We start from the raw sequence: 13,213 nt of genomic DNA, 5'->3' as shown, positions 1-13,213 counted from the left end.
AGAGACACTCGTTCTGGCTGACACTACCACCTCTGATTGAACTGTACGGCTCTCCAGGGCACAACAATATGGAGAACACTGAGCACATTAACAAGGATAATGAAGCTACTGAAGGACGGATTTTGGATTGTATTTTCCCAGGGTTTAACTCTGGCATCCTGGCCAGTCCCGACATGGGTAACCACATTCTGCTTTCATTAATTCCCCCTGCAGTGTCGAATGGATGTTGTTGCTCATTTCCTCTCCTAAGCTATTGGGTAGCGACGCTTGGTACTGCTAAACCTGCCACAATTCTCCCTGTGGGGGGCTCTGTCTCAGTGGTAGTGGGAATTATTTCCTGTATATCAGGCTGTTACATTTTGTACTGTACTTTGGGAAAATTTCAAGATAAAGTGTTATATAATGTTTATTAGTATCATTTCATGCACATCTACATCGAAGTAAAAACCAACCCAACAACAGGGATGGCACAGTCTTTGGGAAGGGGACTGCCTTCTACAGATCACTGTTGCTTAACAAATAATAATAGTAAAACAGTAACGATGCTACTCTGTCAATGATTTGTTAAATATAAATAATCAGAGGCTCAAGCAGAACGTGCTGCAGCCCATGACTCTTTTCAACTTTATAATGCAATTTTCTATTTTTTGCTTCCATTAACTTAATCTTCGCCATGTACAGGAATCCGAGGGACCAGAATTTTAGCCACCTGGCATTCATGAGCTTGTCCATGTAGGTCCAAACCCATGGGATAGGAATTTGATAAAGTCTCTCACTCTTTTTTCTAGTAAACTGAACACATACCAAAACTGCCTTGTCGCCAGTGGGAAACGGAGCCCAACAATGAAGCTATTTCAAACTGGAAAATGTTACAACTGGAATAACAGGAAGTTTCAAGCTGCTAAAATTAGTTCTTGTGAGTAATGACTTTTTATATAAAATGAGTTTTTGATCAAATAAAACTCCATTGCTGCAGATGCTGAAATCTGGATGTGATTTTTAAAAAAGCATTAGTGGCTGGCACTGAAAGAAGGGAAGTATTTCCTAAGACATCTTCACGTATCAGGGTTACATTTTTCTGTGTGCTTATGATCTATTATATAGCCAAATATCATCAAAAATAGCAGTGCATAAGAAATAGCTTGTTTTCTCAATGTCATTAGCTCAAGACTATCCTGGGAGAGTGTGTGTTTCTGTTTGGATGTAGTTAAAGCACTAACAGTAACAATATTTTAAAAACATTTATGCCCTGCTTCTGAATTGGGTTCCCCTAAACTGCCATCTTTTTAAATTCAACAACAGTGACATGCTAAGCGGAAGTAAGCTCTGGTAAATGTTTTCTGTCCTGCACAGAAATTACTTTGAATCTGACCCCCCCTCAACACACACAATGATTGGAACTAACAGCCTGGTTTGTTAAGCAGGTATTGGCTTCACCTTCACCCACTGGAACTTTTTAGCCAGTCTAGATACAGTAGCATTCTCTGCCTAGTTGAGAGAGTTATTTTGGAAGTGTTCGCGAATAATGCAAGTATAAAGTCAAATGCAGTCACTCATCTCAGGCCAATTATCATCTTACCTGAAGATCCTAAACTGGTCACTCTCTCTTCATCCAATCTAGGCACTAATACTGTTCCCATCAATGTGGTATCAAAAAGCCTGCAGGGCTATTTACTATGAAGACTGGGAGGGAATCCCATTCTCTTTTTCACCGAACATGTACCATTGGCTAAGTCCATCACAGGGGCTTCCACTTTCTTTCAAAGCATCAGGTATTGGGTATTACTGGAGATGGGATGTCGGAGTAATGGTGTGGCAAATCATTGTTATTATTAAACTTTTTAATGTATATAGTAAAATTATATTTCTATTAGATATCTAATCCAGAAGCCTTAAAATTCCACCTCTTCGTATAGGACCTCATTGTTATTCAATGGATTTCACCCTGCTGGGCAGGAAATTCCCGATAGGGTAGGTGGAATTTTAAGACTTCAGAGCAGTATGTGTATCTTTTTTGAAAAACACAAGCACAAATTGATTTTGAAAACAAATAGGAGATACTGTTGCATTGATGCCAGGAAAAAACAGTTTCACTGGTGTGGAAACAGTGTAAATTGGTAACATTGCTTGAGCCACGTCTCAAGGGCAGGACTGAAACCTTTCAACTGATAGTTACACACAGATCGCTGGGAGGACGTATTTCTTAACCAAGTGCTGGGGGAGTACACTGTTGATCATCTTCATGAGCTCAGCTCCTGCCTTCAGACAGCTAATTATAAAACAGGGATATTAGGGAGTGTAAAAGCAACTAGTGAAACAGCAGCAAAAAGCATCTGGTTGCATGTGCCATGGCTGAATGGAGCTGAGGACATGGATAGAACATGGACTAATTTTATCTCTGCATAACCAGGCAGCACTAGCCAGGCCTGCTTGTGTGTAGCCGTATCAACACAAGTATTTCTATGGTAAAAACTTTACACTGAACTGTAACCAGGAAAGAGAAGCTAGTAGTGGCCAAGCCTCTGGCCTGCTGTTCTCTACCATCTAGCCTCTGAGCCAGGCTGAAGTACCATGCTTAGCATAGGCAGGACTGAGGACTTGACTTAGAAATGGACAGAAAAACCTTGCTAGACTGTCCCTCTATTGCTAACCTAAGATTCAAAGCTTCAGGAAAACACATGAGAAGGAGTGCTTCACTCAGCAACGTGCCTTGGGCCCTGCAGCCCCATATTTGCAGCTGTTAGATGGCAGGTCTTGAGGGCAGTGAACACCACTCCTTTTTAAAGGAGTATTAGAGTCCCCAGGGATCTCTGAATTATATAATATTAGGGCTGTTGCTTAATGGCAGTTAACTCACACAATTAACTCAAAAAAATTAATCACAATTTAAAAAATTTAGCGCGATTAATCGCAATTTTAATCTCACTGTTAAGCAATAGAATACCAATTGAAATTTATTTTCAAATATCTTGATTTCAATTACAACACAGAATACAAAGTGTATAGTGCTCACTTTATCATTTTACAGTGCAAATATTTGTAATAAAAATAATAATGTAAACAAAATAAATAGTATTTTTCAATTCACCTCAGACAAGTACTGTAGTGAAATCTCTTTATCGTGAAAATGCAACTTACAAATGTAGATTTTTTGTGTGACATAACTGCACTCAAAAACAAAACAATGTAAAACTTTAGCACCTACACGTCCACTCAGTCCTACTGCTTGTTCAGCCAATCGCTAAGACAAACATGTTTGTTTACAGTTATGGGAGATAATGTGCTTGCTTCTCATTTACAATGTCACCAGAAAGTGAGAACAGGTATTCGCAAGGCACTTTTGTAGCTGGCATTGCAAGGTAATTACGTGCCAGATATGCTAAACATTCATATGCCCCTTCATGCTTCGGCCACCATTCCAGAGGACATATTCCATGCTGATGACTCTCGTTAAAAAACAATGTGTTAATTAAATTTTTGACTGAACTCCTTGGGGGAGAATGGTATGTCTCCTGCTGTTTTACCTGCATTCTGCCATACATTTCATGTTATAGCTGTCTCGGATGATGACCCAGCACATGTTTTTCATTTTAAGAACACTTTCACTGCAGATTTGACAAAACACAAAGAAGATACCAATGTGAGATTTCTAAAGATAGCTACAGCACTGGACCCAAGGTTTAAGAATCTGAAGTGCCTTCCAAAATCTCAGAGGGATGAGGTGTGGAGCATGCTTTCAGAAGTCTTAAAAGAGCAACACTCCGATGCAGAAACTACAGAACACGAACCACCAAAAATTAAAATCAACCTTCTGCTGGTGGCATCTGACTCAGATGAGAGAAAGTGAACATGTGTCGGTCCGCACTACTTTGGATCGTTATCGAGCAGAACCCATCATCAGTAGGGCCCTATCAAATTCACGGCCATGAAAAATGCGTCATGGACCGTGAAATCTGGTCTCCTCCTATGAAATCTGGTCTTTTAGGTGCTTTTACCCTATATTATACAGATTTCATGGGGGAGACCAGTGTTTCTCAAATTGGGGGTCCTGCCCAAGAGGGAGTTGCAGGGTGGTCACAAGGTTATTTTAGGGGGGGTCGCGGTATTGCCACCCTTACTTCTGCGCTGCCTTCAGAGCTTGGTGGCCGGAGAGTGGCGACTGTTGGCCGGATGTCCAGCTCTGAAGGCAGCGCCCCGCCAGCAGCAGCACAGAAATAAGGGTGGCAATACCATACCATGCCACCCCTCCTTCTGTGCTGCTGCCTTCAGAGCTGGGTGGTTGGAGAGTGGCAGCTGCTGACTGAGGGCCCAGCTCTGCAGGCAGCAGCGCAGAAATAAGGTTGGCAATACCATACCATGCTCCCAACCAGCAGCCGCCACTCTCCAGCCCCCCAGCTCTGGAGGCAGTGCTGCTGCCAGCAGCAGCGCAGAAGTAAGGGTAGCAGTACCACAACCCCCCACTATAATAATCTTTCAACCTCCCCACAGCTCCTTTTGTGACAGGACCCCTATAATTACAACACCATGAGATTTCAGATTTAAATAGCTGAAATAATGAAATTTACTATTTTTAAAAGCCTATGACCATGAAATTGATCAAAATGGACCGTGAATTTGGTAGGGCCCTAATCATCAGCATGGACGTATGTCCTCTGGAATGGTGGTTGAAGCATAAAGGGACATATGAATCTTTAGCGGATCTTGCACGTAAATATCTTGCAACCCTGGCAACAACAGTGCCATGTGAAAGCCTGTTCTCACTTTCAGGTGACATTGTAAACAAGAAGTAGGCAGCATTATCTCCTGCAAATGTAAACAAACTTGTTTGTGTGAGCGATTGGCTGAACAAGAAGTAGGACTGAGTGGACTTGCAGGCTCTAAAATTTTACATTGTTTTATTTTGGAATAACCGACAGCAGGTTTTTTTTGTACATAATTCTACATTTGTAAGTTCAACTTCCATGATAAAGAGATTGCACTACAGTACTTGTATGTGGTGAATTGAAAAATACTATTTCTTTTGTTTTTTACAGCACAAATATTTGTAATAAAAAATAAATATAAAGTGAGCACGGTACACTTTGTATTCTGTGTTGTAATTGAAATCAATATATTAGAAAATGTAGAAAACATCCAAAATATTTAAATAAATGGTATTCTATTATTTTTTAACAGTGCGATTGTGATTAATTTTTTTAATCGCTTGACAGCCCTATTTAATATATGTCCATCCTGCCCCAGAATAGCTCTGCTCCTTCAGTGCTCCTGAGACTGCACAAGGCAGGATTTGGCTCTAAGGATTTAGCAGTGCCAATAGCTTTGATTCTCTCTGCAAAATTCTTTTGCCTCCTTCTGTTGTTAAAACTTGCTCTGAGGAAAATCCAGCAGTCGGTGATGTTTTCAGAGGAGAACATTGCAGACACTCAAGCAGAACAGGGAACGAGTCAGAAATCTGACATTATTCAGGATTGTGGGGTTGTTAAAGAAAAACCGTGCAATATACTTAAAAAAAGAAGAAGTAAACAACCATTTGGGTGGCACTGGGGAAAACAAGTCATAAAATTTATACTCAGGACTAAAAGAAAATGCAGTTGACAGACAAACAATATGCACTGTGCAGCAATGGATAATGCAGCAATTAAATGGCGTGTAGACAAAAATAGCTGTGCTGCATTATGCCAAAGTTATTCATGTTGACAAGCCATCCAATGTTTACACAAAGGGAAAAGGAACAAAGTAGGAACAATTTGATGCTGTGGCACTTCAGTCGCTTTTGCTGCAGACTTGTTTGACTGTGACATTTGTATAAAATGAAAAAATATCATCACTGGAAATATAAGCATCAACAGGTCTAACTTGGCTTCTGTTATACTTAGTAGCAACAGGGCTATTCCCTGCTTCAGTGTACAAAGAGAACAAGTTTGTCATGTTAGCTGTGCCCTGGCTGGCCTATCTGAGCCAGCCTATTGCAGCAGCCTAAACATGTTTCAAGGAACCACACATGGTACAAATGCCAATTGATGTAAAGAATCTAATGCTGCAGACAACATACACAATTCCTATCTAACCCACATACACACACAGGGAGCTGGGCCCAGAATGCTGACATTTATAATTCGGCATTCCTCACTTGAGCTGAAGGGAATCTCCCATAGACATCACAAGCAGCAGGTGCCTTCTCTTCCCTGTAGGCCAACCACTAGAGGTTGACCTCACACATTCATACACACACAGCAGGTTTCAGCTGCTGCCCATTGATCCCCAGCACTGTTCTAGGCACAGCTACCTATACAGCAGGAATGTACCACTGCATCACCATGTCCCTGTGCCCAGGGGTTCCCAGACTCTTTCCGTCTTGACTCCCATATCCTTTCACTTTCTGGCCACATCACAAATCATCTTTGAAAATGTGCTCCTGTAACTCCCTGGGGAGTGTGTTACAGGTCCCCCCGTGCCTGATGCCACCGAAAGAGCCTTAGCTCTTCAGCTCAAGCTGCAACTGCTCTCACTTTTAGCTCTGGAAGCCTGTGGTTCAGTCCCTAGTGTGGGGGCCAACATGGCAGCTTTCACATCAGATGGGGCTTGTCCAGGATTCCAACTGCTGTGGGCTCAGACAATTGGGATGAGATTCCCTTGATCAGAGGAAGAATATACACAGGTGAGTATGTGTTACAGATCCGATAGTTATAAAATTAACAGATACTTACAAAATGTATGCAATTACCCCAATAGACCAACAATCCACCGCTTTGCTGTAGGGTTTCTGGGCCAGCACTTCAGGAGCTGGAAAAAAAAAAAAGTCATACAGCTAAATGTAATAAGACCAAAAACTGTGCGTGTTGCCAACATGTAGGACTCCACGGTCATTCATGGTACCTAGAATCCCTTGGCCAACATAAGAACATCTGTACTGGGTCAGACCAAAGGTCCATCTAGCCCAGTATCCTGTCTTCCGACAGTGGCCAATGCCAGGTGCTTCAGAGCGAATGAACAGAACAGGAGATGATCAAGTGATCCATCCCCTGTCATCCACTCCCTGCTTCTGGCAAACAGAAGCTAGAGACATTCAGAGCATGGGGTTGCATCCCTGACTATCTTTGCTAATAGCCATTGATGGACCTATCCTCCATGAACATATCTAGTTCTTTTTTTAACCCTGTTATAGTCTTGGCCTTCACAACATCCCCAGGCCCAATTCTGTGTAATGCTCACAATTTATTTTGGGAGCTGAGACTATCTCAACTTGTTCCCTACCTCCCAAACTCAGGTCTCATATTAGCAGGCCAGACCAGAAAGTTTTAAAGCGTATTTATTGAAAGAAAACTGTGAATCCGAATGCAGAGTTAGCTCATCATCTTCCGATGGAGATTAGAGGACTGAAAACAAAAACAAACACATAAAAAAAATATAAAAAAAGACAGTCAGGCCACAGGATCATCAGCTTCCCGTCAAAAGAACGTTTGGTAATGTGAAGAAAAACAAGACAGTGTTGCACAATTGCTCAAATGTACATTTATAAGTTGCCAGCTCTGCGGCATTGTGCTATCAAATGGAAGATTTCAGGAAGCAACTCAAATCGAGGGCCATGTGTCACCAAGCTGATATGCTAAATCTCCAGGAGAGGAATGAGAGCTAGACAGCTGTCACCATACCTCCTACAGCCTGACTAATGAAGCATCACAGTTGTCAGAGTCAGAGGGAGCCACTTGCCCTTCTGTCTCAAGGAGCAAAGAGACCACAATAACTGAGAGAATTAAAAGAGCTAGGAATTAGAGCACGCACAAAAGAACTGAGCCTTATTTGCATTTAAAACTGTTAGCTACTATATCTCAAGTTCCTGTGGAAGATGGAGGTTGAACATTTATTCAAATGCTTGTGGGTTTTTTTTTTTTAAATCACTGAAACTTAAAAAGGCACATTTACTACATGAAAGTCTGGAGAATTATGTCTATGCTGGTAGCTTTCATTTGCAAATGCTTAACACTGAATTTTAAACCCCATGACCTTAATCTTTTTCATGTAAAGAAGCTTTTGAATTTTCAAAGCAAAATGCCCATAGTAATGCAAAAATCATTGCTCATGATATTTATAAAGTTGACCTGCGGTGTTGGGTTTAAAAGCACAGGGTTTTCTCATGAGTACTGAGAAGTTTAAGGCCAGGTTCTGCCACAACTATTCATGCTGAGTAGTACTTTACTCTGCAGGTAATCCCACTGAAGACAATGGGGATACTCCAAAAGAAAGGGGCCACTTAATGTGGGCAAGCAAATCACAGTCTGGCCACTTGCAGTACACAATGCAGTACATTTACAGAGTGCCCACATAAAGATTTCCTGCTGCAGAGAGCGAACAGTCTAAATAAAACAAGGCAAAGGAACCCAGGAGAAAATTTCTGGAGGAGGAGGGAGTGGAAGTTATTCATGACGAGGAGTTGCTTGGAGGAGAGTGTACAAGGAGGGATTTAAGGAGGTCAAGGAACTTGGCTTCAAGCCTTCTCTCATACTGCACCCTATATAAGATACCGCCTCCTTGCTCTCATCTGCCAAGAGTAGGCTTAGGAGATGTAAGGAGTGATGACTGGGAGGAGTCTAGGGGGAAATGGGAACAGAGAGATGGCTGGAAGTGAGGTTATGAAGAGCCTTGTAGGTTAGGATGAATTAAGTTTCACATAGCCCTGTGATGTACGGCAAATATTATGCCCACTTTAGAGATGGAGGAAGAACAGCCTACCAGACTTTGGCCACTACAAAATAACAAATGATAACACTTCTGTTCAAATATAGGATTAACGGTATGTTAGCACGTACGCTGGGCAACGCTTTGCATCTTCAAACACAATCACTACTGAACCCTCAGGCATGCCTGTGAGGTAGGCCAGTGTTCTCATCCCCATTTTACAGAGGGGGAAACTAGACCCAGAGAAGTTAAGGGACTTGCCCTGTGCCCTAGAGCGAGTCAGTTTCAGAGCTAGGATTAGAACTCAGAGGTTCCTGGTGCCCAATCCTGCGCACTGAGAACATATGCCTCAATGTTTATCAGAGTGGAATATATGAACAATGGACTTGCTCCTTCTCCTATTGAAGTCAGTGACAAAGCAGCCATTGACTTTAATGGGAGCAGGCTCTGGCACATTAACAGTCATTGCAGGCTCCGATCCTGCCATTGACTCTGCATGGGTGGATCCCGAACTTCAGTGGAACTCCATGTTCCACCTACATAGTTCCCTTTGCAGGACTGGGGCCATAGTCCTTTCCTCAGTTTGCACCACTCACACCTCTCAGAAGCCGGCCAAGTACCGTACTTCTCCTTTTAGGCTCCTCTCTGCACTGGGGGCCCAATCTGGCTAAAGCGTCCTGCAACATGATGCTAAGCACATCACACGATCATGCCGTAGGTGAGCATGACTGCAGTACTTCGTCTGCATCTTTTTCGGGATGGTGGTTTCTAAAGCAGAAGGGCAGGGACTCTAAAAGAGTTTTCTGAACGCTAAAGTAGCATGGCTATAGGTTTTTGTTTCAAAGGGCAATAACCCAACAATTAAGGTAGGGGCATGTGAAGAAAACAAGGCAAGAACAATAGCCCGATCTGCTTTTGACACATATCAGCAGGACTTCCGCACATGCATCTGAGGACAGGATTTGTGATAATAGCAGTGGTGGACACATATTTTATCTATGGCTCTTATATGGCCTTCATTACCCTACACACCTGTGGGCCACTTCCGGCCCGTCAGACATTTTTATCCGGCCCTCGAGCTCCCGCCGGGGAGCGGGGTCGGGGACTTGCCCCGCTCTGCCCGCCCGGCGCTCCCCAGCCCCCGACTCACAATTCCAGCATCTTCCAGCACACACAAAGTCATACTGCGCAGGCACGAATTCACCACACTGTTTCCAGGATCAGAACCTCACCCCTATCTGGCAGCCCCTCCCTACGCAGCAGCATGCCCAGTCCCTTCCCGGTCTCCTACGGCTCCACCCTTGTCCCAGCTAGGGTGCCTCTGCCCATGGTGGTGCCTGGTACGGCCACCTTGGTGCCTCTGCCGGCATGGCCCCTAGGAGTCCCCGGTACAGCCCCTGTAGAGACACCCCCCCCCCAGCACCACACCCCAGGAGTTTCCCCTACCCCCACCTCGGTAACATCCCTTATAGAGTCACCCCTCCTCCGCTACACCCCATAGAGTCCCACTCCCCCGCCAGGCATTCCTGGCCCACCATACAATTTCCATAGCCAGTTGCAGCCCTCAGGCCAAAAAGTTTGCTCACCCCGTTCTACACTGTCTGTAATGTATTTATCCTCGCAATATCCCCATGAGTACAGAACTGAAGAACAGAGACACTACGTGACTAGTCCAAGTCACACAGGAAGGCCATGGCAGGGCAAAGAATTAAACCCAAGTCTTCCAAGACCCAGACTAGTGCCCCAACCAGTGGGCCAACCTTCCTCCCCAGGCCAGGCCAGGCCAGGTCAGACCAAACCTCATAATGATCAATATGCTGGGGGAGAAACACTTAGGGGAATGGAATTCTAAAGGAAACTGATGTGATAAGTGATCTGAAGAACCAAGTCAGAGACAGCTGTGAGAACCAGTTGCTCATGTTGCTCCGATGGGCGAAAGCAAGAACTGTGATTAATATAGAGGCCGTTGGTGCTATGCAGTAATACAAGACAGATGGCTGTGGAGAAATGGAGACAGAAAATGGAGGTAGGGAGAGTGAAATTAACAAGTGGGGAAGAATTCACTCCTTTCTTTCTGTAGGTCTAATTCATTAAAACATATGTGATGAGTTACGCCGTGGCAAAAAGCCCCACTCACTTCTGCCAAGGACTCTGGGGAGCTGCTATTTTCTAAAGGTTTACACACTGATGCGAATTAGGGGTTTTCAACTTACATTTCCATGAAGCCAAGGGCTGTGTGCTGGCACCAGGAAGCAGCAGGCTGGACTGCAGCTTCCAACACCACACCCCACTCTGGATTCCCCAGGAGTCATTGAGGACACTAGGCTGCCCCAGCAGCGGTGGGAAGAGCTTAAAGTTCCAGCTCCTAGAGCATTCCTCACTCTTCCAGCAGGAGAATTCGGAGCAGGGGGCCATGTAATGTATATACTATACACCAGCCACAAGGAGATGCAATCGGAACCCCAAACATACCTTTAGGACTGTTTTTATTTACACCTGCTGTCTGATGAACTGTCTGTTCTCCTCTCATCCCTCTGTCTCCCATGTTCAATTTGCTACCAGATCACACATTCCCCTGCCAGTTTCTCGTCTTCTCTTCCCCTTTCCTCGCCTACCCTTTCTGTCATCCTCCTCCGTTCTTCTTTCCCTTTAGCTCCTCCTCCACTACTCATACTTATCCCTTCTACACTTCTCCCTCCACCAAGCAAAAAAACCCCAAGCAAAAAGTCAGCCTTAATCATAATTCGATTCATCCTATAAAATAAAACATCTATTTAAAGAAAATGCCACCAAGATGTGGGCCTAGCCACCAAAGCGAACTCATGATCCTTGCCTGCTTCTTCCCCTCCCTGCTCTCTTGGTGCAGGGCTTCATTTCTTTTGTCTCCAGTAATATTTTAAGCTCTTTGGGGCAGAGACTTATTATCTGTATTCATAGATTCACAACTCTTAAGGCCAGAAGTGGCCATCTAATTTGACCTATTCTCATAACACAGGCCAAACAACCTCACCCAATAATTTCTGCACTTCTGTTTCAGTGATAATATATCTTTTAGAAAGATATCCAGTCTTGATGTAAAGAATGCAAGTGATAGAGAATTCACCCATGCCCCTAGGTATTGCAGTGGTGCCTAAGAGCCACACAATCATTGACTAAGCCCCATTGTGGTAGGCACTGTACAAACACAGAACTAAGAGATGGTCCCTGCTCCAAAGAGCTTACAATCTAAATATCTTTCTTTATATGCCCGTGAAGTGCCTAATATAGTTTCAGATGCTATAAAATAATACTAAGCATTTATGAGCATCTGTGTTTGGATTAAAATGACCAATCAAAAATGTTAAAGGCAAAAAATAGGACCTTATATCACACAGAGCTCTTCACTTCTGGGTCATCATGTTTCAAATCCAGCCAATGTCAGCAGTGACTGCATTACTGCCCTCTCAAGGTGGTTTGGTGGGCAGCTGTGAAATGAGCTAGTGGTCTCATTTAACTTGTAAGCAGACAAACGTATATAGCCCCAAAAGCACCACTAGAAATGATGCCCACTGAGACTGCAGTTGGCAATCTCTGGAGAGACACTAAAGGAGTGAATAATCTGAGATCAAGATCAACCTTTCCCCCCCTCTAAGTAGTCAAGATTAAGGCATTTGAGGGAAGCTAGGCATTTGAGGGAACCTCTATTCGTTCTTCAGATAATCAGAACCCTTGGCTTCCCAGTCTCGGCTATTGGGCGTTTTTCACAATTTCGTTTAAAAAAAAAATCTAGAAAGAAAAATGGAAGGCTTGCTCTGAAAAGAGGTTTTTAGAAAAGGAATCAGAAAAGTTGCTGGTTTCAGCCCTTCAAAGTGAGTGATCACCCGAGGGCTGAATGTGGCCTTCATTTACTCCCATAATTGTATCTCCTGCTGGCAGCTTTTGCCATCTCACAAGAACAAAATATAATGCTATTTTTCCTGTTACACGTGATTTCAGGTAAACTGTCAGGAAATGCCACCTTTATATGTGGGGCAGGTTGTGATGTAGCTACACCAGCGCCAATTTCCCTAAAGTAGGGGAAACAAAGGGGAGTTACGATACACTTCTCTACCCAGAAAGATAATGGAGCAAATAATTAAGCAATCAATTTGCAAATGTCTAGAAGAAGATGAGGTGATAAGTCACAGTCAGTATGGATTTGTCAAGAACAAATCATGTCAAACCAACCTAATAGCTTTCTTTGACAAGGTAACAAGCCTTGTGTATAGGGGGGAAGTGGTAGATGTGGTATATGTTGACTTTAGTAAGGATTTTGATATTCTCTCACATATGACCTTCTCATAAACAAATTAGGGAAATACAACCTAGATGGAGCTACTATAAGGTGAGTGCATAACTGGTTGGAAAACCGTTCCCAGAGAGTAGTTATCAGTTGTTCATAGTCAAGCTGGAAGGGCATATCGAGTGGGGTCCTGCAGGGATCAGTTCTGGGTCCAGTTCTGCTCAATATCTTCATCAATGATTTAGCTAGTGGCATAGACAGGGCCGGCTCCAGGCA

At 43.5% G+C, this 13,213-nt stretch overlaps 1 protein-coding gene across 1 annotated transcript in view; it reads right to left on the bottom strand.

Moving 5' to 3' along the window:
* CAMK1D (calcium/calmodulin dependent protein kinase ID) overlaps window positions 1-13,213 on the bottom strand; it is a 355,487-nt gene that overhangs the window by 29,464 nt on the left and 312,810 nt on the right. Inside the window, exon 6 of the mRNA XM_065416138.1 lies at window positions 6,708-6,783. Coding sequence (XP_065272210.1) covers window positions 6,708-6,783 — 76 coding nt within the window. The remainder of the gene's footprint in view (window positions 1-6,707; window positions 6,784-13,213) is intronic.

Source organism: Emys orbicularis, chromosome 1 (assembly GCF_028017835.1).
Source record: "Emys orbicularis isolate rEmyOrb1 chromosome 1, rEmyOrb1.hap1, whole genome shotgun sequence".
NCBI classification, from domain to species: Eukaryota; Metazoa; Chordata; order Testudines; family Emydidae; genus Emys; species Emys orbicularis.
The sequence above is the reverse complement of the archived record's forward strand: the minus strand, read 5'-3'. Positions and strand labels throughout refer to the sequence as shown.